The sequence below is a fragment of the Dendropsophus ebraccatus genome, chromosome 2 (genome assembly GCF_027789765.1).
Source record: "Dendropsophus ebraccatus isolate aDenEbr1 chromosome 2, aDenEbr1.pat, whole genome shotgun sequence".
NCBI classification, from domain to species: domain Eukaryota; kingdom Metazoa; phylum Chordata; class Amphibia; order Anura; family Hylidae; genus Dendropsophus; species Dendropsophus ebraccatus.
In genome coordinates, this window is record NC_091455.1 from 98,561,324 (window position 1) to 98,589,229 (window position 27,906).

General features: G+C 44.3%; 1 protein-coding gene and 1 long non-coding RNA gene across 2 annotated transcripts; one reads left to right on the top strand and one right to left on the bottom strand.

Moving 5' to 3' along the window:
* Positions 1-726: 726 nt before the first annotated feature.
* LY86 (lymphocyte antigen 86) lies at positions 727-24,577 on the bottom strand. The gene is made up of 5 exons (XM_069958060.1): positions 24,349-24,577; positions 15,948-16,034; positions 14,459-14,587; positions 4,160-4,212; positions 727-1,262 (listed from the first exon to the last, which is right to left on the bottom strand). Exons 1-5 carry the CDS (start codon positions 24,473-24,475, stop codon positions 1,170-1,172), a joined length of 489 nt encoding a protein of 162 aa, XP_069814161.1. The 5' UTR covers positions 24,476-24,577; the 3' UTR covers positions 727-1,169.
* On the top strand, positions 14,478-27,906 carry LOC138783391 (uncharacterized). The gene is made up of 2 exons (XR_011361670.1): positions 14,478-14,531; positions 27,674-27,906. It is a non-coding gene; the product is annotated as an uncharacterized lncRNA (long non-coding RNA).

Here is a 27,906-nt window from a genome sequence, read left to right on the forward strand (position 1 = left end):
ATTTGGAGATACAAAATATTTTTTACTTTTTTATTGTTTAAAGATAGTTAAAAATAAACAAAAACTATATAAATTTGGTATTGTTATAACTGATGGACAGAACAATAACATGTCACTGTACGGGAAATGCTGTAAAAATAAAGCATTTACAGCATTGTTTTTTCCAGTTTCACAATTTCACAAATAATTTTCATAAAGCGACTCTGTACCCACAATCTGCCCCCCACAAACCACTTGTACCTTCGGAGAGCTGCCTTTAATCCCAGATCTGTCTTGGGATCCGCTCGGCAGGTGATGCAGTTATTGTCCTAAAAAACAACTTATAAACTTGCGGCCCTGTGTCAAATTGGCGTAGCCTAGAGTGTGTGTGCATTATGCTTGCACCACCCCTCCATCCCTCCTCCCCGCCCTCTTTATCATTAGGAATGCCCCAGGCAGGTATTTTCCTATTTATCACCTGTAAGAACACTGCACATGTGTTGGATCGTTAAGGTTCCTGTGCAGTTTACAGACAAGCGATAAATAGAAAAAAACTGCTCAGGGGCTTTCCTAATGGTGAAGAGGGTGTGGAGGCTGGACGGAGGGGCGGTGCAGGTCTAGGGCACACACACTCTAGGCCACCCTAATTTGACACAGGGCTGCAAGTTTAAAAGTATTTTTTAGGACAATAACTGCATCACCTGCCGAACGGATCCCAGGACAGATATTGTATTAAAAGCAGCCTCCCAAAGGTACAAGTGGTTAGGAGGGGGCAGATTATGGGTACAGAGTCACTTTAATGTTTTATCAATATATTGTAAAATGAAGGGTGCCAATATATAGTACAACTTGTCCTGCAAAATAGAAACCACATAACATTTTATAAAAAAATAAAAGTGTATGGATCTTCGAATGAGGAAGAAAAAAACAAAGTGAAAAAAATAAAAATGGGAATGATGACGGAAAGAGGTTAATCTGTTTTCTACTATATCAGTGTCCCTTGAGGAATGTATAAGGAGAACTGATTGGAATAGGCTGGGAATGTTGGAATAATTTCTTAAAAGGATACATCACAATAGATCACAGTAAAAAATTGCTTTACTACTGGTAAGGCTGTGTTCAGATTAGTTCACAATATGATTACATTCCGACATTTTAATATAGATTTTACTTCCATAATTGTCCCGTAATTAATCTAGACGATGACTGTAAACAGTGAAGTTTGCACAGGCAACTTTATAATTATTTTCATTCAAAAGCTCCAAAAATATGAAATATTCTCCCTGCAAAAGATAACAGAAAAAAATAACAGGTCACAACTTTATTTTGCTAGTTGAACAGTTACATCTTAGCCAAGTCATAATCTACTTGGATCTGAAATATATATATATATATATATATATATATATATATATATCATTTTGAGATTCTGACTGGATTTACACAGCTTTTTGTGCCATTTTAAGGAGCATAGTGTCAGGAATGTGCAGTAGCCTGGTGTGAACTGGGCCTTTTTTTTACTTTTGTGTGACACACTCACTTGCTTCTCAGCTTCCTAGCAATGCAGGAGTTAAACTGATCACTGGTAACCTTGATTTATACAGCTGAGTAAGGGCCCTATTACACCAACAGATTATCTGGCAGATTTTTTTAAGCCAAAGCCCGGGATGAATTTGAAAAGAGGCTCAAAAAAATCTGTCAGATAATCTGTTGGTGTAATAGGGCCCTAAGTCTTTTGACTGACTGGTTTCTCTGTCTGTCTGGAACCTGGAAGATCAGAGCGCTGGTCCTATGGGCATCTGGAACGGGCTCTTGGTCATCATAAAATAAAGATGAGGCAGTCTCCCAGCACTGGCTATTAGGTTTCATATCCTGGTCCCAGCTCCCCCTGTCTATTCCTGTGATCCCTGTCCTAACTCCCTCTGCTTGCTCGACTTTACCTGATCTCTTGCTTGACTTTTTGACTATCCGATTTTTACCTGATTTTGTACTTCGTTTGGTTCTGACCTTGCTTGTTTGACTATCCGATATTGTGTTTGTTTGTCTGTCTTGTTCTGTGTGCACGTATCTAGTACAGCCAACATCTTTGTGGTTGTCCACGGCCGCCTAGGGCCGTTTGAGGCAAGTAGGTAGGGACAGTTGGTGGGTTCAGCATCAGGGCTCACTGTCGTCTTGTCCCTGCCTCCCCGTTCCTGACAAATAGTAAGTATTTTTTAGTGCTCCATTCTAAAACTTGAAAAAGAACCCTCTGTTAACCCCTTGCTGGATTTTTTAATTTTTTTTATGCAACTTTAAAAATAATTACTCAACCATCTTGAGTGCAAATATAAAGTCAGGAAAACATCAGATGACAGGTACAACCCCTTCCCAAACACTTGGCATATATGTATGTCAAAAGGACAGAAAAATGACAGGGCAGGCCCAGGAGCAGAGATAAATCCTATCTAAGTTACTTAACCCCCTAGATGCTCCCCGTGTCACTAGTTTGAACCCCCGCCAAACTGGATGCAAGGTGTGGAGAGCAGAGGTGCGCGAGCCCTTCCATAGACTTCCTGTATGACACAGAGGCTGGTGTATTTCCGGCAGTTTTACCCCGTGTGAACTGGCCCTAAGGGCAGAGTGGTGAGATAAATATAAAAGCCAGAGGAGGTGACACAGAAAAACACTTAAAAAATTGTGGAGCTTACTGGCAGTACATCTTGGGTACGAGAACCCCTGATGGCATGAACATACGCAGAGAACTTATGTATCATTATTAAGTAACTATTTGTTAACATTATAGCTTGGCAAAGCACCAGTGCTTCTCTATTCATCTAATTAATTTTGACACTTATCATCAGATTCCCGTGTTAGAACATGTTCACATTAAACCATTTATACTATTTGCGTCTTTCCACATAGTAGTAATCATTAGTGATTAATTCAATTTTTTGACTAGAGTATGTTCGCACAATATCAATAGTTGCACTGTTTGCGCTTTTTCATATGCTAGCAATTATTAGTGACTAATTTAGTCTATGTAGCATTATCATATTTGAATGGCTGGCTACTCACTATATCCAGCATTATTCTCATAGTGAAGTATAAAATTTTTTATTGTCATTATTTATTATACAAATTAAAGTTATACTATATATATGGGAAACATTCTCCCTCTGTGCATGATCCACTTGTCTCCCTAATAGCAAGGTTATGAATACTGAAAAAGATGGTATCATCTCAATAATATTACTTATCATAATATGTTATGCGCTTGGGAGACATTTACACACTTATACTTACATTTGTAACGTTTTATACGCATATGTGTGTTTTTTGGATCATGCATATAGTATGTTTTCTATTTCATCTTGTATGCATTCTTGTTATTGCTACCGCAACAAATGTAATGTTTTTTAAGAGTTGACCTGTGCACCTGTTTATGTACACCTGTGGAGGTGATTACTTAGGAAGTTGTTCACAAGGGAAACTTGGGTGATCAAGAGCGCGCATGCGCTTGAAACACGTCCTGTGGGGTCACTGCACTTAGTTGTTGATTGTATATTTGGCATTGGAAAAATAAACAAACTTCTCTGCTTCAAGTGCTGGATTAACGACTTTTTCTTCAGAGCGGTGAGATACCATTGGTGTGTGAAGTGTAGTTTATTTTTTTCAATAACCCCCTTCCTGGAAATATCTTAAAAAGCCCCCTGCCTGGACAACCCATTTAATTATATAAAAATAGCGCAATTCATGTACGTTTTTATTAGCCTTCACAGTTTGCTTCTTACTATTATTGCCTTTATATTTTATAACATTTCCTTTCTTCTGTCATTCTATGGAGCAGATGAATTCCCAAAAAGAACATAAGAGCATTTATAAATTGGACTCTAAGAGTGTTTGTTTTCACTGTGGTCTTTCAACTCAACTTCATATAGTGGAGTTATTATTTTACCTGTCACACTTTTCAAGTGGTACTGTCATAAAGGAGGGCTTAGAAGTGCCGTGCATATGCTGTATTTTATAATTAGAATTTAAAAGATTTACTAGCAGATAGAAAGCACCTAAGCTTCCTTCTGAATTATATTATTAACTCTATGCAGGAGATTTGCCTTTCTGTATCAAAATACTGGTGCTTCACCTCAATAAACCTGTTGACTAGTAATGCAATACATACATAATGGAACAAAACAAATCTTACTTTGGGTAGAATTGAAGATCCAAATCTTACAGAATGATTGTACAATACTAATTCTAGAAAGAAATGTAAAATTTGGGTTAGATAATGTATACAACTTGTGTGCGTCTTAACCAGCAGTCAGCAAACACCATGTAGCATCAGATTGGTTTGTGCATCTTCCCGTACAAGGCCAGCTTTTAGTGTAGAACCTGGCACATGCAGAGTAATGACACTAGCTGATGTCAGGAACTTGACTGAGAGAAGCCTCTAAGAAGTGAATATGAGCAATAAAAAATGTCACTGTTTGTTACGGTATTACTAAACTGTGAAGGTAGAGGGCGCACTTGGGGGCTTAGTTTTACTTTATTTATTTTTTTACGCAATCTTGCAAGTAAGGGTGTCCCTTCCTTAAAGAGTCACTGTCATTATAATTTTTTAAAATCTAAATCAACAGTAGATGTAATATAAAGCAAGTTTGCAATTTACATTCATTATTATTATTTTTTTTTAGTTATCATGCTGTAAGACTATACTATATACACTACAGTTCAAAAGTTTGGGGTCACATTGAAATGTCCTTATTTTTGAAGGAAAAGCACTGTACTTTTCAATGAAGATAACTTTAAACTAGTCCTAACTTTAAACAAATACACTCTATACATTGCTAATGTGGTAAATGACTATTCTAGCTGCAAATGGTTTTTGGTGCAATATCTACATAGGTGTATAGAGGCCCATTTCCAGCAACTATCACTCCAGTGTTCTAATGGTACAATGTGTTTGCTCATTGGCTCAGAAGGCTAATTGATGATTAGAAAACCCTTGTGCAATCATGTTCACACATCTGAAAACAGTCTAGCTTGTTACAGAAGCTACAAAACTGACCTTCCTTTGAGCAGATTGTGTTTCTGGAGCATCACATTTGTGGGGTCAATTAAACGCTCAAAATGGCCAGAAAAAGAGAACTTTCATCTGAATCTCAACAGTCTATTCTTGTTCTTAGAAATGAAGGCTATTCCATGCGAGAAATTGCTAAGAAATTTAAGATTTCCTACAACGGTGTGTACTACTCCCTTCAGAGGACAGCACAAACAGGCTCTAACCAGAGTAGAAAAAGAAGTGGGAGGCCGCGTTGCACAACTAAGCAAGAAGATAAGCACATTAGAGTCTCTAGTTTGAGAAACAGACGCCTCACAGGTCCCCAACTGGCATCTTCATTAACCTCTTAAGGACATAGGACGTACCGGTACGTCCTATGTCCTCACTTGCACTTCAAAGCGGGGCCGCGCGGCGGCCCCGCTTTGAAGTGCCGCGATCCCGGGTGCCGCGTGTAGCCCGGGACCGCCGCTATTAGCGGGCACGGTCTGATCGCCGTGCCCGCTAATTAGCTAATCGGAGGCAGCTGTCAAAGTTGACAGCTGCCTCCGATTACCAGAGGCAACGTTTCCCTGGTGTCTAGTGGGGGAGATCGCTCCTCCGGGACCTTGTCCCGGAGGAGCGATCTCCGTTACTGATGCCGGCCGGGGACGCGTCCAAGATGGCGCCGTCCTCGGCTCGGCACTCGTTCGTTTTCGGCTGCAGCAGCCGAAAGCAAACGAGTGCCGATCTCATGGATCTCTGCAGCATATCTATGCTGCAGAGATCTCAATGAGAGATCACAGTGTATATACTAGAAGTCCCCCAGGGGGGCTTCTAGTATATGTGTAAAAAAAAAAAAAAAGTGTTGTTAATAGTAAAAAGCCCCCTCCCCTAATAAAAGTCTGAATCACCCCCCTTTTCCCAGGTTTTAAATAAAAGTAAACAAACAAATAAATAAATAAACATGTTTGCTATCGCCGCGTGCGTAATCGCCCGAACTATTAATTAATCACCTTCCTGATCTCGTACGGTAAACGGCGTCAGCGCAAAAAAAACCCAAATTGCAAAATTGCGCATTTTTGGTCGCATCAAATCCAGAAAAAATTTAATAAAAAGCGATCAAAAAGACGTATATGGGCAATCAAGGTACCGATAGAAAGATCAAATCATGGTGCAAAAAATGACACCTCGCACAGCCCCATAGACCAAAGGATAAAAGCGCTATAAGCCTGGGAATGGAGCGATTTTAAGGAACGTATATTGGTTAACAACGGTTTGAATTTTTTACAGGCCATCAGATACAATATAAGTTATACATGTTATATATCGTTTTAATCGTAACGACTTGAGGAACATGCATAACAAGTCAGTTTTACCCCAGGGTGAATGGCGTAAAAACACATTTCCCCCAAATAAAAGAAATGCGTTTTTTTTTTCAATTTCACCACACTTTGAATTTTTTTCTGGTTTCGCAGTGTACTTTATGCAAAAATTCAGCCCTTAATTGCAAAGTACAATTAGTGACGCAAAAAATAAGGGGTCATGTGGGTTTCTAGGTGGAAAAATGCAAGTGCTATGACCTTTTAAACACAAGGAGGAAAAACCGAAAACGTAAAAACGAAAATGGGCCATGTCCTTAAAGGGTTAAATAGTACCCGCAAAACACCAGTGTCAACATCTACAGTGAAGAGGCGGCTGCAGGATTTTGGGCTTCAGGGCACAGTGGCAAAGAAAAAGCCATATCTGAGACTGGCCAATAAAAGAAAAAGATTAAGATGGGCAAAAGAACACAGAAATTGGACAGAGGAAGACTGAAAAAAAAGTGTTGTGGACGGATTAATCCAAGTTTGAGGTGTTTGGATCACAAAGAAGAACATTTGTGAGATGCAGAACAAATGAAAAGATGCTGGAAGAATGCCTGACGCCATCTGTTAAGCATGGTGGTGGTAATGTGATGGTCTGGGGTTGCTTTGGTGCTGGTAAGGTAGGAGATTTGTACAGGGTTAAAGGGATTCTAAATAAGGAAGGCTATCACTCAATTTTGCAACGCCATGCCATACCCAGTGGACAGCGCTTGATTGGAGCCAATTTCATCCTACAACAGGACAATGACCCTAAACACACCTCCAAATTGTGCAAGAACTATTTACAGCAGAAGCAGGCAGCTGGTATTCTATCGGTAATGGAGTGACCTGCGCAGTCACCAGATCTGAACCCCATTGAGCTGTTGTGGGAGCAGCTTGACCGTATGGTACGCCAGAAGTGCCTATCCAACCAATCCAACTTGTGGGAGCTGCTTCTAGAAGCGTGGGGTGCAATTTCTCCAGCTTACCTCAACAGATTAACAGCTAGAATGCCAAAGGTGTGCAATGCTGTAATTGCTGCAAAAGGTGGATTCTTTGACGAAAGCAAAGTTTGATGTAAAAACAATGTTATTTCAAATACAAATCATTATTTCTAACCTTGTAAATGTCTTGACTCTATTTTCTATTCATTTTACAACTTATGGTGGTGAAGAAGTGTGACTTTTCATGGAAAACACAAAATTGTTTGGGTGACCCCAAACTTTTGAACGGTAGTTTATCTGATGTCCAGTCTCCTTAAAAAAAACAGACTAAACACAAGAATTCTAGCCACGGCTTTTGTGCAGGACTCAAAAGCGTAGTCGACTACGCTTTTGAGTCCTGCACAAAAGCCGCGTGCGTCCCGCAAATGAGCAGAACGTTGTCACATAATGACTCCGTCCTGCTCATTTAAGTCAATGTGGCCGCCGGCTGCGCTTGTTATCTGGTACTGTGTTTTATTGGATTTAGTATACTGGATTTGGTCAGTAACAATATGGTGGCGATGGTAGTGGTTGTGGTGTGGCGGTAATATTTGTATTTGCCCCTTGTATACTGGTATTACTAGCAATATTGGTCTCAGTATACAGGCAGGCCTGTATTTAGAGTTCATGCTGCCCTAGGCACTTTGCACGCAGAGGTGCCCCCCCCCCCGACCCTGGCACTTGGGTGCCGCTCCGCTTGATGCCCGCTGTTCTCATCAAACAGACGTGATGGAGGAAGGAAGAAGGCCGGGGACGTCTTAGTTTGGGGACCGGTTCTGTCCAGTGTTGGACTGGGGCACCTGGGGCCCACCAATATACAACCAGTGAGACACGACATGCTGACCCGCTCCTTTCCTGAATTCATCTGTATCTGTGACAAATCTCAGAACACCCTCTATTTATACAGCTCTCAGGGTATGCTGGGAGTTTTAGTCTCTGAGAGGACAACCCTGTAATAAATCACTGTGTGCAGAGGCTCCTGGTGGCTGCAATCTGTGGGTGACAACCATCAGCCCTGAAGGTCCAGTAATACATCTGGCTACAGCGGCAGCTATCAGAGGATTGTACTGCTGTACTACAACTCCCAGCACAGGGCTGCAGACTGTCAGTACATGCTGGGAGTTGTAGTGCCTGCAGCTGTTGTAGTTGGGTCCTATACACTGAATGCTTTGTGGCATATAAGAATACATAGATCTGTGGGGGCTCAGTGCAGGGAAGTGACCCCAGAACAGCACTTATAGGGCATAGAACAAAAACATCTCCCCCTATATGTTATTAGTGATGTTCTGGAGTCACTTCCCTAAACTGAGCCCCTACAGATCTATGTATACTTATGTCACAAAGCATTCAGTGTATAATGCACCTAGGACCCAACTACAACGGCACTACAACTCCCAGCATATCCTGAGGGCTGCAGACTGTTCTGGGAGTTGTAGTGCCTGCAGCTGTTGTAGTTGGGTCCTGGAGGCGTTGTAGGAGATCAGAATACATAGATCTGTGAGGGCTCAGTGTAGGGAACTGACTCCACAACATTACTAATAGGGGATAGGGGGAGATGTTTTTGTTCTATCCCCTATTAGTGCTGTTCTGGGGTCACTTCCCTACACTGAGCCCCCACAGATCTATGTATTCTGATCTCCCACAAAGCCTCCAGTGTATAATGCACCTAGGACCCAACTACAACAGCTGCAGGCACTACAACTCCCAGCATTTACTGACAGTCTACAGCCCTCAGGATATGCTGGGAGTTGTAGTGCCTGCAGCTCTTGTAGTTGGGTCCTAGTTTAAAAGTTTGCGCTAGTGTACTGTAGTAACCGCAGGGCTGTGTCAGTACACTACCGCAAACAATACACTGACCCATTGAGACCCCAATGGTACACAGGCTCTGCACACTATACTGGGGGGGGGGGGGTCAGGGGAGAGGCTGAGGGTTAGGGGAAGAGGCTGGGGGTCAGGGGAGAGGCTGGGGGGTCAGGGGAGAGAGGCTGGGGGACCAGGGGAGAGGCTGGGGGGCAGGGGAGAGGCTGGGGGGCAGGGGAGAGGCTGGGGGGCAGGGGAGAGGCTGAGGGTTAGGGGGAGAGGCTGGGGGGTCAGGGGAGAGGCTGGGGGGTCAGGGGAGAGAGGCTAGGGGGTCAGGGGAGAGAGGCTGGGGACCAGGGGAGAGGCTGGGGGGCAGGGAGAGAGGCTGGGGGGCAGGGGGAGAGGCTGGGGGGCAGGGGAGAGGCTGGGTGGCAGGGGGAGAGGCTGGGGGGGGCAGGGAGAGAGGCTGGGGTCATGGGAGACGCTGGGGGGCAGGGGAGAGGCTGAGGGTTAGGTGGAGAGGCTGGGGGGTAGGGAAGAGGCTAGGGGGCAGGGGAGAGGCTGGGGGGGGCAGGGGAGAGTCTGGGGGGGCAGGGGAGAGGCTGAGGGTAGGGGGAGAGGCTGGGGGGCAGGGGGAGAGGCTGGGGGGCAGGGGAGAGGCTGAGGGGTAGGGGGAGAGGCTGAGGGGCAGGGGAGAGGCTGGGGGTAGGGGGAGAGGCTGGGGGGGAGACGGAGCAGCCGGGAGCAGGATGGGCAGGCAGGCTGGTTCCCTCCCCCCATGCAGCGCCGAGGTCCGGGGTCCGGGGTGCGAGTCCGGGGGTGAGCTTCCGGCACACACAGACTGACAGAGGCCGTAAGCTCACAGCTGCAGCCCCGCGGTCCCGGATCTTCTCTCCTGCTCGGCGATGACGTCACATCACGTGAGCGCCGCCTAGCAGGAGAGAAGATTCGGGACCGCGGGGCTGCAGCTGTGAGCTTCGGGCCTCTGTCAGTCTGTGTGTGCCGGAAGCTCACCCCCGGACCCCGCACCCCGGACCTCGGACCTCGGCGCTGCATGTGGGAAGGGAACCAGCCTGCCTGCCCATCCTGCTCCCGGCCGCTCCATCACCCCCCCCCCCCTCCCGGCGCGAACTAGGCACCCGTGAGTTTTTTGTTTTTTTTTCTAAATAATCCTGCGGGTGCCGCCCTAGGCACCGGACCACGGGTGCCTAGTGCCAAATATGGCCCTGTATACAGGATTTGGTTAGTAACAGTATGGTGGTAATATTTACGGTGAAAATATTTATTATATACTGGTATTATTGGTAATATCAGTCTTGAGATTTTATATATATATATATATATATATATATATATATATATATATACAGTGAGTCCAAGAAGTATTTGATCCCTTGCTGATTTTCTTTGTTTGCCCACTAATAAAGACACTATCCTTTAGCACTTTTAATGGTAGATATATTCTAAAATGGAGAGACAGAATATCAAGAAAAAAATCCAGAATATAATTTTAAAGAATATATTTTAATTAATTTGTATTTCAATGAGGAAAATAAGTATTTGATCCCTCTTGCCAAACACACTCAATACTTAGTGGCAAAGCCTTCGTTTGTTGTAGTTAACCACAAGTTTAGCACACACACCAGGGGGAATTTTGGCCCACTCTTCTTTGCAGATTCTCTCTAAATCATGAAGGTTGGTGGGCTGTCGCTTGGCAACTCTGACCTTCAGCTCCCTCCATAGATTTTCGATCGGATTGAGGTCTGGCGACTGGCTGGGCCACTCCATGACCTTAATGTGATTTTTCTTGAGCCAATCCTTTGTTGCCTTTGCTGTATGTTTAGGGTCGTTATGTTGGAAGACCCAACCACGGCCCATTTTCAGAACCCTGGCAGAGGGGAGGAGGTTGTCCCTCAGGATTGTGCGGTACATAGCTCCATCCATCTTCCCAGTGATGCGGTGAAGTAGCCCTGTACCCTTGGCAGAGAAACACCCCCAAAACATTATGCTTCCACCTCCATGCTTGACGGTGGGCACAGTGTTCTTGGGGTCATAGGCAGCATTTTTCTTCCTCAACACATAGCGGGTGGAGTTGAGGCCAAAAAGTTAAATTTTGGTCTCATCTGACCACAAAACCTTCTCCCAATAACTTGGTTCATCTTTCAAATGATCATTGGCATATTTGAGGCGCGCCTCCACATGTGCTCTCTTCAGCAGGGGTACCTTTCGGGCACTGCAGGATGTGAATCTAACTGGTCTTGGGAGTGTCTAACTGGTCTGTAAAAGCCAGAACTGCTAATGAATACTAAGGGATCAAATACTTATTTCACTCCATGAAATACAAATCAATTAATATATATTCCTTAGATTTATTTTCTGGATTTTCTATTTAATATTCTGTCTCTCCATGTAAGAATACATCTACCATTAAAAGTATAGAATGATCATGTCTTTATTAGTGGGCAAACAAAGAAAATCAGCAAGGGATCAAATACTTCTTGGACTCACTGTATATATATAACATCACTTGGTCAAGGAAGGGGGGGCCCAAGTTGACCTCTTGCACCAGAGACATTAGCTACGCCCCTGTATTTAGGTGTAGGTACAGTATATATTCTGTAAATCATTCTGCAAAAGCAATAAAAACATAACTTTATTAATGTTTGCAAAAAGGAAGTCTCCATTATTTCTGTACAATAGAACCTTTTGTTGGTCCATATAAATATGTAAATTTATGATATTGTGAAAAATTAAATTTTTATGTTTAAGATAATATTCTGTTTTATAACATATTCTTCTGTTGTACTTTTTTTTTTCCAAGGCCGGGTTTACACTCATTTGGCATTCCGGTGACATTTTCCTCTGGCACAGTAGCAAAGCTGCTGGATCACCGGACAGGCCATACAGTGGAATACATCTTGCAGTGTCCTGCTGTACAGCCTGATAGTGAGTGGGAAAAAAAGGATAGGACACCTGATGACAACTAATGTATTTTTATGGCATTAGTTATCATCAGTTTCTGTTAAAAGACGTTGCTGGGCCTTTCTGCTATTTTTGGCAATTCTAGCATTAAAGGGCTTGTGGCATCTTGTAACATTATCACTAGAGATGAGCGAGTACTAAAATGCTCGATACTCGAGAGGAATATTTCCCGATGCTCGGGTGGTCGTTTGGAGTAACGAACCCCATTGAAGTCAATGGCAAACTCGAGCATTTTTGCAGGATACCAAAGCTCTGCACAGGGAAGGTTGCGTGAAAACCTGGAAACCTCATAAAATGATGGAAACAACACGGAAATGGACAGGAAACAGCAGGGGCAGCAAACCACGTGCACAGGACACAGCACAGTGAGGATATGTACTGTATAGCTGAACTCCAGATCCCAACCAGCCAAGAGAGTGTCAGCAACAGGACAAATTGACTACTGACAGCATATTTGGGGGTAGATGTATAGAGTATGTGTGTAACTGGTGCTTTTTTTTTTTTTTTTTTTAAAAAAAGGCACCACGTACACAGGGCGCAGCACAGTGAGGATAGGTATAGCTGAACTACAGATCCCAGCCAGCCAAGGTAATGTCAGCAATAGGACAAATTGACTACTGACAGCTGCACTACAAGTCCAAGCCAGCAGCCAATAGTAGCAAAAAAAAAAAAACGTTTTTAAAATTTTAAGCCCTTCGAAGGACTGTTGAGTTCTTCGTGTCGGATTCCGGCCTAACCACACACTAATATCCTGCCTAACACTCTCCCTGACAGACAGCAGCTCTCTCCCTATGCTCATCCAGCCTGCATCTGAGGCGAGCATTGCAGGACCTGATCCCTATATGTGCACAAGGTCAGGCCACATGAACGATCACTGGAAGATGTGTGGGTCATAGATAAATTTTTAGTGTTGTGCAAAATATCCAATCAGTCGTTTTCCTGTTCATCAGCTGATCACTGACACTTTTACAAATGGCAATTATCAGCTGAATGAACTTTTTTAGGAACACTTGTTGCGATAATCTCTTCGTGTAAAAGGATTTTTACATGGTGCAACAGAAATCTGGATTTATCTGACCAGACTATGTTTCCCCTATGCTCACTGATGCAACTTTTCCATTTCTGCAAAGGTGTCCACGATTGTCGAGCTGTCTAATAGGCTCAGTAAGCGAGCAGATCTGGCAGATTACACTGCTCTTCGGGCCATGTAATAAGGCCACAAGATTAAAGAATGACTGCCTAAAGTATATGACAGCCTCCTCACTCTCCCCTGACAGATGATGTTGGTGGAGAGAAGAGTCAGGGCAAATTGAATATTTACTGCCTGACCCTACTGTTCTGGGAGAGTTAGGCCACAACTGTCTGAGTGTCTGGCTATAGCTTACCCCTCCCCCTTTCCATAAAGGAAACATGAATGTTTGGCCATGCCAGGTTTTCATATGTATGGGGAGGTCTGAAGGAAGAACTTTTGGCATTTGTGGCCATCTTTGGAGCTCAATGTCATTGGAACTAGTTGTCTGTTGTTATTATCCATACTTGATAAGGAATGAGGAGTTGAGCATTGAGACATGTTAGTTGGAGCACTATTTGGCTACAATTTGCTTGACTTGTCTTCAGAGATTCTTGATGTCCTCCTCCGACCCCTTTTGTCATTTATGTTCGTCACAGAACCCCTTTTACTGGATGTTTTTTTTTCTCAGTCACGCCATTCTCTGTATACTCTCAGCACCACTGCATGATAAAACCCTAGAAGGTTGGCAGTTTTTGAAATATCGTCCCCATCTAGTCTCGAACCTATAGCCATGCATCACTTCAAGTCACTCCACTTTTCCTATTCTAATCACTGAAAGTGCAGTTGTTGACAGGGTGAATGTAATCATGCTCTATGAAAAAATTTAAGCCACCCGTACTGACACACTCGAACAATACACCGCAGTCTGGCAACCATGGCTAGACTATGCAATCACCCCATCCCTACTTTTTCAATGCTCTGTCTGGCTTCCTAGCGATGGATTCCTCCGTACCTATGCATGAGCTGAACCCTCCACTCCCCCCCCCACCAAGGGACTCTATTACCCTTCATGTTTAAATTCTGCAGGCACTTGAACGACCTTGTATGCTAATACTGTATATCTGTTTGTTTGTTTTATGTTTCCTCTTCCTTGATCTTATGTTTTCTTCTTCCAAACCTGGAGGAGGTATCCAATGTGCCTTCATCCTGTTTATTGTATGCATTAAATCTTCCTCAATAAAAACTTTGACACTAATCACTGAAAGTGATCCACAGAAAGTTTGATCACAGACAATTTTTGGGATAGTAAAGTATATGTAAGTAGATATGTCATCTATGTTACCTCCTTTTTTCTTTCCGCAGAAGGAAAACTTTGGGGCTGTTTTCTCACATAATGGCTTTTCCTCGTGGAATAAGTAAGCTCCATTGAAATAAATCTTTGTGTTTGTGTTAACTACATTTGCATCTTGCCCTGAAATGACAAACAATATTTATTTTCAACTTTTTTCTTACAGCTTATTAACCCCTAAACAACCCATGGTGTAACAGTACGTCATGGCACCGCTAGGGGAGTTCAGAGGGGGGGCGCACGGCCACCCCACTCTGAACCGCCGCAATCCCAGGTGCTACATACAGCCCCAGACTGTCGCTATTATCGCCGTGCCCGCTAATTAGGCATTTAGATGCAGCTGTCAAAGTTGACAGCTGCATCTAAATCCCTGTTTTCCACCATACCCGTTTTCCCCCATACTTGGTAGTCTAATGGCAGGACCGCCCCCCCCCCCCTTCTACGCGATCGCGGAGGAGCAGTCCATGCTCCCTATCTGGTTTGGTGTCTGCAAATCCAAAGTGCAAAATTGCACATTTTTGGTCACATCAAATCCAGAAAAATTGTGATAAAAAGCAATCAAAAAGTCGCATATATGTAAACTAGGTACCAATAGAAAGTACAGATCATGGCGCAAACAATTACACCTCACTCAGCCCCATAGACAAAAAAATAAAAGCGCTATAAGCATGGTAATAGAGCAATTTTAAGAAACATTTATTTTTTTTAAAAGGTTTTAATTTTTTAAAAGCCATCAAATAAAATAAAAGTTACACAAGTTACATATCATTGTAATCATAGAAACATATATAACATGTAAATTTTACCCTAGGGCGAACTGCTTAAAAACAACCCCCTCACTACACATATAATTGTTTTCTGGTTTCACAGCAAAAATTACATCTGCCAATGCAATGTACAATTAGTGGTGCAAAAAATAAGGGCTCTAGGTGGAAAAATGTACACGCTATGGTCTTATATACATGAAGAGGATAAAACGAAAGCGCAAAAATTAAAATTGTCCGGGTCTTCTAAGGGTTAAAGCAACATATCCTAAGTTTACATGAATTCTTAATACAGCCTGCTGTGGACCCATTTTACATAGAGACACCTGTAACTGGGAAAAAGCTCTGTTACACTGACAGCCATCACTAGTATGGTTATGCTGGCTCCAGTTAAATTCAGCAACCCTTCTTTTATTGCTATTCAAGCATATACTCAGGGCTGTTAGTTTTTTACACAATTTTCAAACAAACAAACAAACAAAAAATAATAAAATAAGCTGAACTCCATACTGTTGCTCTGTGTAAAACCTGCATCATACATTACAGTAAAAGTGGTACAGGGTTAAAGCTCAGGCAAAATGATTATATATATATATATATATATATATATATATATATATATATATACATATAGATAGATTGATATATACACTGTATATTTGCATTACTGGAAAAAAGTTTAGCAATAAATATAAGAGAAATATGCTATATTTACTTACTTAAAATTACTCCAATTTTAGCCATCATATTTTTGGCGAGATTTGTGGAACAAGGAATTAAACTGACTCCTACATCCTGCAAAGGATCTGTAATGAAAAAGTGTAATAGCTAGGTTAACATAAAAAACATACTATATATCAAAACAATAGCTGATAGGAACACAAGATAGTTTTATCTACTTATAGAAGAAGTAGGGTTCTCCTTGTGTGTTCATTTGCATGTAGACTACAGCACAGGATATACACAGGATACAGCAAAGACCCACATGGCATAGAGAGAGGCCATCTGACTGCTATGAGATCTGTAGAAGGTAAATCAGCTGCTCAGTTGCACTGTGTGGTCTTTACTTTTTTGCTGGGGCAGCATTGAAAATAGTAAAGCTGTGTACTTACCCAGCCTTCTCTTCATTACTTCCATGCCATGCAGATAGGAAATGCCCACCCTGCGTCTGATCTCTATGCCATCTATGCTGAATGTGCATTTCCTACCTGCACAGCATGTAAGCAATAGTATTGAAAAAGAAGACCAAGACCAGACCATCAGAGAACTCTTAGCAGTGGGGGAGTGGGCTGGGTAAGTATACAGCTTCTATATTTTCAATGCACCCCCAGCAATATACTAAAAGAACACCCATTGCCTGGACAACCCTTTTAACATGTGCAGGGCAGCTCAGGGTTGTGTGACATTATAAAAAATGTCCTAAAAAAATTACCTTAGCTTTAAGACACCAACACATCAAGGTGTATAGCATATATAGGTGTACATTCAAAAAGCTGAATGTAAGTTACAGTAAAATCAGTAAAGAGGTGAGTAAATGGTCTACCTGGCTTTCACCATTTTAATGTTTTTACTTCTTAATTTATTACTTTTGCCATCAGTTTGGGAACAAGGTATATATTTACCGTAACAATAGATCTCTAGGGTGCATTTCTTTATATTATGTGTTGAATTCTAAGTATTTATTTGACATAGGTTATCCAAATTGACACAATTCCGCAAGCCCACAGGAAAGACCTGGGTTAACATACTGCTAAAGAATTACATATCATGTGGCAGCTATCAGAGGTAGCTTAAAATGAGAAGGCCTAGTCTTGGTTGGTCATGTCCCCTTTGCAATAACCTGTCTGGGCCTTCCTTTTTTAGAGGTAGTGCATTGATAACAAGCCAGATGGTGGGCAGCTTGCCCAAGGGTGGTGGACTGGCTGTAACGCCTGGAGTAGTGGATCCACTGGACCGGCACCAGCGCTGGCACAAACCTCACCAGGGAGCGGAGTCTAAGGGGCCGCTGGTTTTCACCAGAGCCCGCCGCAAGGCGGGATGGACTTGCTGCGGCAGGCGACCCCCAGGTCGCTACCCCTGGCTTGGTTGCTGGTGACGGCAGGCGAGGCGTGGCAGGAGCAGTAGGCAGGAGATGGCACTGGCAAAGGTCTGCAGGTGAGAGCGCACGTGACAGGCTGAACGCAGGAACAGATGGAGTGACAGGGAAACAGGAACCAGGAACAGGGACTAGGGAACGGGTAACGGATAGGACTCAGGAACAGGGACTGGGACCAGGTAACAGATAGGACTCAGGAACAACAGGGGGCTGGGCCAAACGCTATGGGAAGCATGTAGAGGCTCCAAACCTAAGGACAGGGCATGCTGGGATTTATAGGGGAGTGATTGGGTGCAACTACCAATTAGGAGCGCACTGCCCCTTTAAATCTGAGACAGCCGGCGCGCGCGCGCCCTAGGAGGCGGGGACGCGCGCGCCGGCCGGCACAGCGGGAGACAGGAGCGTGGAGAGGTGAGGCGCCCCCCGGGGCCGAGGTGACAGCAGCGCCGGGTCCCCGACTATGGACACCGGCTGCTGCATAGGGCAGGTAGCGGTCGCGGCGGCGGCCCCGAACGCGGGACGCCGCCGCGGCCGTAACAGTACCCCCCCCCTTTGGCCTCCCCCTCTTTCTTGCCTGCAAATGGCACAGGAAGCCACAAAGTCTTTGACATCTTGGGATAGGCTGGGCCACCAGTAGTGGCGAGAGATCCGTTGGCCGGTCTTACGGACTCCCGGGTGCCCGGCCTCCAACGAGGAATGTCCCCAGTTCAAAATACCTCTTCGAAGCGCAGGGTGAACATGAGTCTTTCCGGGGGGTACTCTCTGAAGAGTGGAGGTGACGACTGGTACTAGGCGATCAGGCGGTATAACGTGGCAAGGGACCTTCTGTAAGTTCTTCCGGTGGTGAGAGGACACGACCTTAGTCTTGGGTACGGGGAGAGGGTACACCTCGGCAGAGAAGGCATCCGCCGAGTCTTGGTCTTCTGCCGGTAGGCCGGATAGAGGCTTGGCCGGGACAGGAAATGACAAAATACACTTGGTCTGAGGTGACTTGAGACACTGGTGGGAACAGTCCTGACCCCAACTGAGAATCTCCCCGGTTCTCCAGTCCAGCTGAGGGGCATGTTCTTGTAGCCACGGGAGTCCCAGGAGGACCGCGGGGGAAGAATGGGGCAGAACGTAGAAGGATATCTCTTCTTGATGTGAAGGACCCACCTGGAGGACTAAAGATGCGGTCTGGTAGTACACACGGTCGGTAAGAATTTCGCCCGTGACCGAGGAGATAGTCAGGGGCCTGGCTAGTCGGGTCACGGGTAGCCGCCATCTTTGGACCAATGTTGCCGCAATAAAACTGCCTGCTGACCCAGAATCGAGGAAGGCAGTAGTCAGATGATTTTGTCCTGAGGGAGTCCGGATGGAAACTGGCATAGACAGACTTGGAATGGTGGCATTTACACCTAGGGACACCTGTCCCACCGGACCTAGGTGCGAGCATTTTCCGGATGTTTGGGGACGTAGGGGACATCCCAGCCGGAAGTGATCGGAACCACCGCAATAGAGACAGAGATTCTGCTCCAGGCGCCGGATTCTTTCATCAGGCGTCAGGTGAGCCCGTTCCACCTGCATAGGAATCTCAGGAGAGGGTTGGGACATCGAAAGGTCAGGATTCTGGAAAACTGGCGCCAGCTGGGGATGGCGACGGGAACGGGTTAGTAAATGTTCATGCCGAACCTCCTCCTCCCTCTCCGAAAAACGAGTATCAACTCGGGTGGCCAGTAGAATGAGTTCGTTCAGGGAGGTAGGCAGGTCTCGGGCAGCGAGCACGTCTCTCACACGACTAGACAGGCCCTTCTTGAAGGTGGCCAATAGGGCGGCCTCGTTCCAGTCCAATTCAGCTGCCAGGGTGCGGAACTGGATGGCGTAGTCACCAACAGAGGAGCTGCCTTGAGAGAGGTTGAGGAGAGCAGTCTCGGCTGAGGAAGCACGGGCAGGTTCCTCAAAGACGGAGCGAAACTCGAATAGGAAGGCCCGGAGATTGGCAGCAACAGGATCATCTCGGTCCCACAGTGGCGTGGCCCAGGCCAGGGCTCTACCCTCTAATAGGCTGATGATGAAAGCCACTTTAGAGCGCTCGGTGGAAAACTGACTACTCAAAAGTTCAATGTGCATGGTGCACTGAGTCAGGAATCCTCTGCACAACTTAGAGTCCCCAGAGTACTTGCTTGGGAGGGCCAGTCGGAGTGAAGAAGCAGCGTCAGGAGATGGTGTGCGCTGGGCAGTAGCCTGCTGCTGTAAGGCGGCAGTGAGTTGCTGGATCTGCTGTGACTGTTTCTGGATTTGTTGAGCCTGTTGCGCGACCACTCTGGCGACGTCACGGAGATCTGGCACCTCGCCGGGATCCATGGTTGGAGCCTACTGTAACGCCTGGAGTAGTGGATCCACTGGACCGGCACCAGCGCTGGCACAAACCTCACCAGGGAGCGGAGTCTAAGGGGCCGCTGGTTTTCACCAGAGCCCGCCGCAAGGCGGGATGGACTTGCTGCGGCAGGCGACCCCCAGGTCGCTACCCCTGGCTTGGTTGCTGGTGACGGCAGGCGAGGCGTGGCAGGAGCAGTAGGCAGGAGATGGCACTGGCAAAGGTCTGCAGGTGAGAGCGCACGTGACAGGCTGAACGCAGGAACAGATGGAGTGACAGGGAAACAGGAACCAGGAACAGGGACTAGGGAACGGGTAACGGATAGGACTCAGGAACAGGGACTGGGACCAGGTAACAGATAGGACTCAGGAACAACAGGGGGCTGGGCCAAACGCTATGGGAAGCATGTAGAGGCTCCAAACCTAAGGACAGGGCATGCTGGGATTTATAGGGGAGTGATTGGGTGCAACTACCAATTAGGAGCGCACTGCCCCTTTAAATCTGAGACAGCCGGCGCGCGCGCGCCCTAGGAGGCGGGGACGCGCGCGCCGGCCGGCACAGCGGGAGACAGGAGCGTGGAGAGGTGAGGCGCCCCCCGGGGCCGAGGTGACAGCAGCGCCGGGTCCCCGACTATGGACACCGGCTGCTGCATAGGGCAGGTAGCGGTCGCGGCGGCGGCCCGGAACGCGGGACGCCGCCGCGGCCGTAACACTGGCTTGGATGGTGAAGCAACCACCAAAACCTTCTGTTGTGGTGACCAAATGCATTAACTTGATTTTGGCTCATTTCTTATATGTACACTTCTGGACACTGTGGCAGACATGATCTATCATCACCTAATCCTACAAAATAATTCAGCTTTATCAATGATACAGACTACAGTATATCCAGATGATTTCCATTGTGTTGGGTTCACTTGCTTTACACCTGTAAATAAGTCACAGTCAGTACTACATCACACACACCAGTAAAGCTTCACCCTGAAATGTCATTGCAAATAAACTTTTAAGCTTTCAATTACATTACACTTTGACTCATAAAATGATCCCCTGGGAGAAGAATGAAGGTCTTTAAGCATTCTTATTTATATCGCTTGTCTCCTTTGATATTGAAGTGCCGCTAAGTATGGAAGGTGTCCAAAAAGCAGACTTTTGTTGATCTCTCATGTTTTTAACGAAAAAGAAAAAAGAGGCTTAAGAAGATGAAAAGTTCTAACGCAAAATATAAAAGGCTATAATTACTTCCCAATTATTTCCCTGTTTTTTATATAAACAATTCTGTAACTCTGTGCATGCCAATTGTATATTTGAAACCATCTTCCTATTGAAATAAATGTTTTTTTTATCTTCAACCTCTATCAGGCTAAAATACTAAAGGGGAAATCAAGTAAAGAAGACATTTGTTGTGTCATAGAAAATTCACTTTGTTAGGGTGCGTTCACACCTACAGGATCTGCAGCAGATCTGCAGCAGATTTGATGCTGTGTTCAGTTATTTAAATGAAATCTGCTGCAGAAAATCAGCTGCAGATCCTGTAGGTGTGAACGCACCATTAAAGTCTAAATTCTCAGTTGAGTACAGAACTGTGGAATACAGTAGTGACCATATGAGCAGTAAATGGCCATATTTTGTTGAGGCAGGTTTCACACACATTTTTTGGAAAACCGCCACTACAGTTTTTGTGCCAAAGCCAAATGTGCCTGCAGACTGGCCTCCTTTTTCAATGCGATGGGTTCCCTATACGGATTATATTCTACCTTTATATACACATTACATAAAATGAATTTTCTCTAAATGTGTATAAGTAGTAAATCTTGTGATGGTTGTGTTAAAGGGAACCTATCATGACCAAAATGGGCATAAACATATATATAGAATATACTTTGTAATAATAAAGCATGTAGTTTCCAGACAAATAAGTAATGGTAATCAGCTTTCCCTAACTTAAGCCCCTTTTACACGGGGCGACTGAAAGAGCAAACGAGTGCTGTCAGCGCACGTTTGCTCCTTGTCCCCTGCTTGCTGCCTCCGTTATTACACACGGCGGCAACGAGCGGGTGAGTCTGGGGATGGCCGCGGGGAGATGCAGGGGGGCTGCCCGGGTGATCGCTGGATTGTCCGGGCAGCTTATAGGGGATAGCGGCCGTCTGCTGCTGACGCAGATCGTTGCTTTCTAAGTCGGTTTTCTTTCAACATGTTGAAAGACAAACGACTGCAACGTTCAGCCGTCATCGTTTATGCCGGCTGATCGTTTATGTCGGCTGATCGTCGTTTCTATTACACAGGACGATTATCGGCTGTACTGACCGATATCGCAGAATACGACCGATAATCGTTCCGTGTAGAGATGAGTAAACCTCGAGCATGCTCGAGTCCATCCGAACCCGAACTTTCGGCATTTGATTAGCGGTGGCTATGAAGTTGGATAAAGCCCTAAGGCTATGTGGAAAACATGGATATAGTCATTGGCTGTATCCATGTTTTCCAGACAACTTTAGAGCTTTATCCAAGTTCAGTAGCCCCCGCTAATCAAATGCCGAACGTTCGGGTTCGGATCGACTCGAGCATGCTAGAGGTTTGCTCATCTCTAGTCGTCAGCTTCCAGCTGCATGATTACAGATAAATTTTCGCGCCATCGGTGACAAGGTGTCGGGGTGTGGCAAGAATCCTATTCCACTGCATATTAGGAGAATGGCTGAATAGAATGATGTAAGTAATACACCGATCTGTTCAGCATTTTTGTAACTAGTTTATGCCGCCCTCATAGAAGGCAACATAAACCTAGTGACAGATTCCTTTTAAGCTTCATTTATATATGGTGCATGCTTTTTTACAGTAATATATATTTATACCCATTTTGGTCATGTTTGGTACCCTTTAAAGGGAAATATGCACTGATGATAAGTACCAATGGCAGACACTGGATATAGAAAGACATGGCTGTATGATCCCCTGAATGTGGCTCTGAATTATTTGGACCTGCAATTGCTATTGTGCCCTAGTGGCACCAAGGATGTCATAGCATAGTGTAAACTTGGTACCAAAGTAAAAAAAAATCAATGCCAGTAAACACTAATATCACAACCATATATATTTTTATTAGGCTGCATTAAGCAGTGTTTGGCAGGGTCCTGGATAGGTTGTGATGCATGTATTAAATGGCTTTCTGGACTCCCATTTACCCAGTGGAGGACAAACGAGTGTCATTATGGCCTCCATTAGGGACGTGTAAATTAAGGTTTGTGATATGGAACTGCATAGATCTCAGCACTATTCCCTTCAGCTAGATCCCTTAAAAAATAAAACAAAACATAGGACCCTAGGCATGATAGATGCCACTGGATGGATTCTGTTTTTGACTAAAGGGAATCTGTCATAGGTATTCATCAGACATACAGTATATGTTGTGGGGTCACTTGTATACAGCAGTGACTAAACATAATGTATATGTCTGAAAGACACCTCTTAAAGGGGTACTCTGGATATTCAGATTTTATTTATTTTTATTGCTGTAGAGGCACAGAAAATAACAACTAATCCATACTCACCTACCACACTCCCCTGGGGATCCTGCTGCAGTTTCTTTACGTTCCCAGCTGAATGCTCTGGCAGATCATCCCAGCAGTGACAGCCCACTTAGTCAATCAATAAATGAAGCAGGACAATGCCATGGCTACTGAATGCCCGGCGCACCCCTTTAACAGTGTGAACGCAGCCTTAGGCTTTTTTTTACCTGAAAGTTGCCTTTACTACTATGTTTCCCCGAAAATAAGTAATCCTCCTAAAATAAGACCCCCCTGAGTAGCCTAGTAATGCAACCCCCCGAAAATAAGGCACCCCCCCTCCTGAAAGTACGGCCACCCTCTTGCCACCCCCTGCAACTCTCTACGACTGACCTAATCCCCTTATGGACCCTCACAGCTAGCACTGAAGGCATACTGGTCCATCGCCCCCACATCGTGCCGCACGTCCAGAGGCACAGCAGAGGTCAACTGACGCACGTCCCACCGGACGCTCCTGGTCCCACTGCTGCTGCACTACTCCTCCTACATTTGAAGATGTTGTATGCTGCGGGGAGGCCGGGTTATATTTTTAGCTATATTTTTTTGTAAAAATAAATGATAGGTATACAGTACTTTCTTGCTGAAAACCGCCTATTTACTGCCCACAAGTTATAGTAGCTATTTAACATGGTTACTAATCATTGGGAAATTCTTATACAGTCCATGAAATGAGATTTTACATTGTGGACACCAATGCGCTTGTAAAGGATTTAATATTCAGTATATAGTTGTATCTGTACAGCTTGTGCTGAAATAACATAGCCATGTTATTACAATGTTGTACCCCTTTGATGTTGTTTACCAGCTATGTATTTCTTCTTTCAAGAAACATGTACCACAATGAATATAAAAGATAAGTTGGTGTCACAATGAATTACCACAGCTCTGCACTGTGGCTGTCTCACCTTATACACAGGTTGTAGTTTTAATGAAAAATATCTAGTTCATGCTGAGCTGGCAGGCAGCGCTCTGTCATTGTATGCCCTTGGTAAAAGCAGGTATTGCTTGTGTTATAAGTTATCCTCAGCATGACATGGAAGTTATTAAAAGAGTCAGAACTATGCAGTGATCTTTTGCAAACAAGGAGTCGCTTTTCAGTGAACTCACCACAACTTTTATAATAGGCTTCAAAGTCCTTTGTCTTGCAGATTGTGTGTGTAGGCCATTCTTTCATTTCTCCTGGCCACAGCAACCATGAAATAGTGAGAGAGATGGCAAAAATCCTCATTCTCATTCCTTCACAAGCAGTCAGTCTATTGTAGCCTGCTGTATGTGACACCTTTTACAAATCCCTTAAATACCTTCAGTCCTGATCTTGAGGGACAGATGTGTTTAGCGTGTGGTGTGGATATTACAAATAAAGCCAAAAGCAAAGGCAATTTTAGTTCCCCAAATAAGTCTTGTTTCATTTCCTGAATTAGTGCTTTCATATTCATATGCTGCACTTACATTTTTGAGGAAGTATACAATGTATCTTAAAGGAGAAATAGAATATATTTTTTACACTTCTTTAATAAATTTATACAACTTTGTAATTTTTCTTGTTAAAGAAAATGTAATCTTAAAATTATTTTAAAAATGTTTTGATTGACAGGTAGCAGTAAGGGGCGACACTACCCCTCTGCTGCCACAAGTGGCTGTGTTGTAAACTGCAGGGCTTCAGAAACCCTGGTCCTGGCACAGTTAGATATTGCTAATGCTGCTGCATGCAACATTGGGGATACTGAGCCCTCCCTTGTCTATTCTAATGCATATTAGCATTACATTAGACAGTAGAACAGGGGAAGCTGTCTATGTGAGGAGTGCTGCAGCCATGGCATAGTGAAGCAGATCCAGTGGTGATTGGTAGCTATCCGTGCTCACTCTACTTTATTATCACATGCCTGCAGCTCTCATCACACAGACAGCTTCCTCAGTGTACAGCCCCATGCACAAGAGAGAGGGAAGGAGACTGGGATGATATTTGTATCAGTTCCTATAGAACTTCCATTGATTGCCAGACGTTCCATAGACTCCAATATAATTTCATCCACTGCTATTTTACCAGTAAGAGCAAAAATGAAGGGGCAGAGCGTACACTGCAAGGCACTTCTGCAAGGGGTCCCATTGTGCTACCGACCCAGTTTGACTTTGGGCCACGTCAGGGAGATCTTTATTCTCTATCCCACTCAAGGATAAGGAAGCTGGACTTCTGCTGCTGGACGGCACCAGGAGGATATTCCTTTATACAGTTAAGTCTGTGAGTTCAGTAAAGATTCTTTTATTAATAACATTTTAGGATGTGCACTGATGTATGTCTTAAGGCCCTATTCCACGGAACGATTATCATTCGTTTTCGGACGATATCGACCGCTACGGACGATAATCGTTCCGTGGAATAGAGTGCAACGATCAGCCGACATCGTTCATGTCGGCTGATCGTTGCAGTCGCTTGTTTTTCAACATGTTGAAAAACAAGCGACTGATATAGCAGCGATCTGCTGCCGTCGCTCCGTTGAATAAGAGCGTCGGCAGCAGATGCTGCTATATCCTATGGGCTGCCCGGACGATCAGCGATCCCCCGGGCAGCCCCCCCGCAGCTCCCCGCCGCCCCTCCCGCACTCACCCGCTCGCTGCAGCCGCGTTGAATAGCGGCGGCAGCGAGCGGCGAACGAGGAGCAAACGAGCGCTAATAGCGCTCGTTTGCTCCTCTAAAACGACCCGTGGAATAGGGCCATTAGGCTTTCTCCTTTGTGTTTTGGACACCAGGTCAGATGACAAGAGTGGTTCCAGTATGGGTAGTGGCTGGTCCTAAGAACCAGACAGTGTTGGTGCAAAGCACTAGAGAAACAGGCGGTATCATTAACAGAAGATTTTGAACAGTACTAGAGTACTTGAGATGAGGTGACTGTGTAGTCAATCAGGCAGAGGGTTAGGGTAGGCAGCTTCAGATACAGGTCAGACAGGCCAAGTCGGCAACAGGAGAAGCAAGTGGTACAGGAAGAGTCAGGGAGGCAAGCTGAATCCAAGAAACAGGAATGGGTCAGAATACAAAAACACTATTGTTTGACATTTTATTGTTTGCTTGTTCTATAATATAGTGCCTTGTTATTTGAGTACTAGAGGGTTTTCTTTGTCTTGACTACTTAGTGACTGACACTGGAGGACTAAGTGGGGGATCCTCCTGTGCATTGTCTGTATAGGGGAACAGTGGCCATGTTGGCAAAGTTTCAGTGATTCTTTACAAGAGAACAATACATGTACCAGTCACAGTTGTGGAAAGACCTGTTGGGGCTCATGTGAAGAACCACAAGCCTATTTTACCTAATAAACAGCAAATAAAGTTGTTTTGCAGCAGTACCTTAATCTGTCACCCTTCCAATGAACTGATGGTGTCCTTCCTGAAGTTACACCTCATTCTCTCTATTGCCCTATGGTTGTCTTTTCACTTTACAAACAGTCTAAATACACACCAGTTACATTTCCAAGAAGACAGTTTTATACTCACTTTCACAGTTGCCCATTTCAACCTTGAGATTCCAGATGCTGATGCCACAACAAGCTCCTACTTACCATTGTAGGGCAATTATTGGGTATATGTTGTTCCTAAACCCCCTCCAACCAGGTGGAAGTGTATGATAAATTATACTCACTCTTTGCCAAAATGTTGACTGGCAACACTGAGTGTCATGGTTGTTCAGCCCCACAAAGATCCCAAAACATTTAGGGGTTATTTACACAGGACAGTACAATATGCATACAACTGGTATTAGAATTAGAAAAACATGTCCGCTTTTTTTCAGAAACAGCACTTCTAAGTTTGGGTGTAGTTTTGCAGCTCAATGCTATTGAAGTAAATGGAGCCAAATTGTAATACCACACACAACCTGGGGACAGAGGGGGTGCTGTTTTTGCAAGAAAGCAGCCATGTTTTTCTAAGCCTGGGTTACCCTGGAAAACATTACAGCACTAAACAATTGAGAAATTTCTCAGATAATCAGAAAAAGGAATGGTAACAGGCCATATACTGTATTTACAAACATATGTGAAATTAGTAACTTTGTATTTTATTCAAATCATATTCCATTATGTTAAACGTGCCTAAACTAAGATTTGTCATGCATACATTAACATATTAAGTTTACATTGGAACAATATCTAAAAAAGGTCTGATCAGAAAATACTGACTAGTGTCCACTAGGTGGTGCTATTTACTAGTGTTTGTAGAATAAAATCCTATTTATGAAAAAAAAGTCAATGGGAATTCACTGCAGCACATGAATTGAATAAACTTTGTGTTTCCACTATATCAGGTTTTTCTGAATCACAGAGACTAGGAAAGTTCAATTCAGTATTGTTTTATTTATTGTTAGTAATACTTTTAGCATTATTGCTGAATTGCTCAAACGTAATACTGAAGCTGTGATACTAACAGTGTTTGTCATCATTTCAGATATTCCACATCTCTGAAGATCCTCTTGTATGTGATAAACCACACCCACAAGTGATGATCACAACTTATGCCTGCCCCTTCCCATCTTGGAAGGTATACATCTGAGACATGGAATGACAGGAAGTTAGTGCTGGGTAGCGGAAGGCTTCTTTTGTCTCCCACTCAGCACACAATCACTTTAAGCTTTATGCTTCCAAAGATTTCTGTCACATAAATTATTAATGTCAATGATA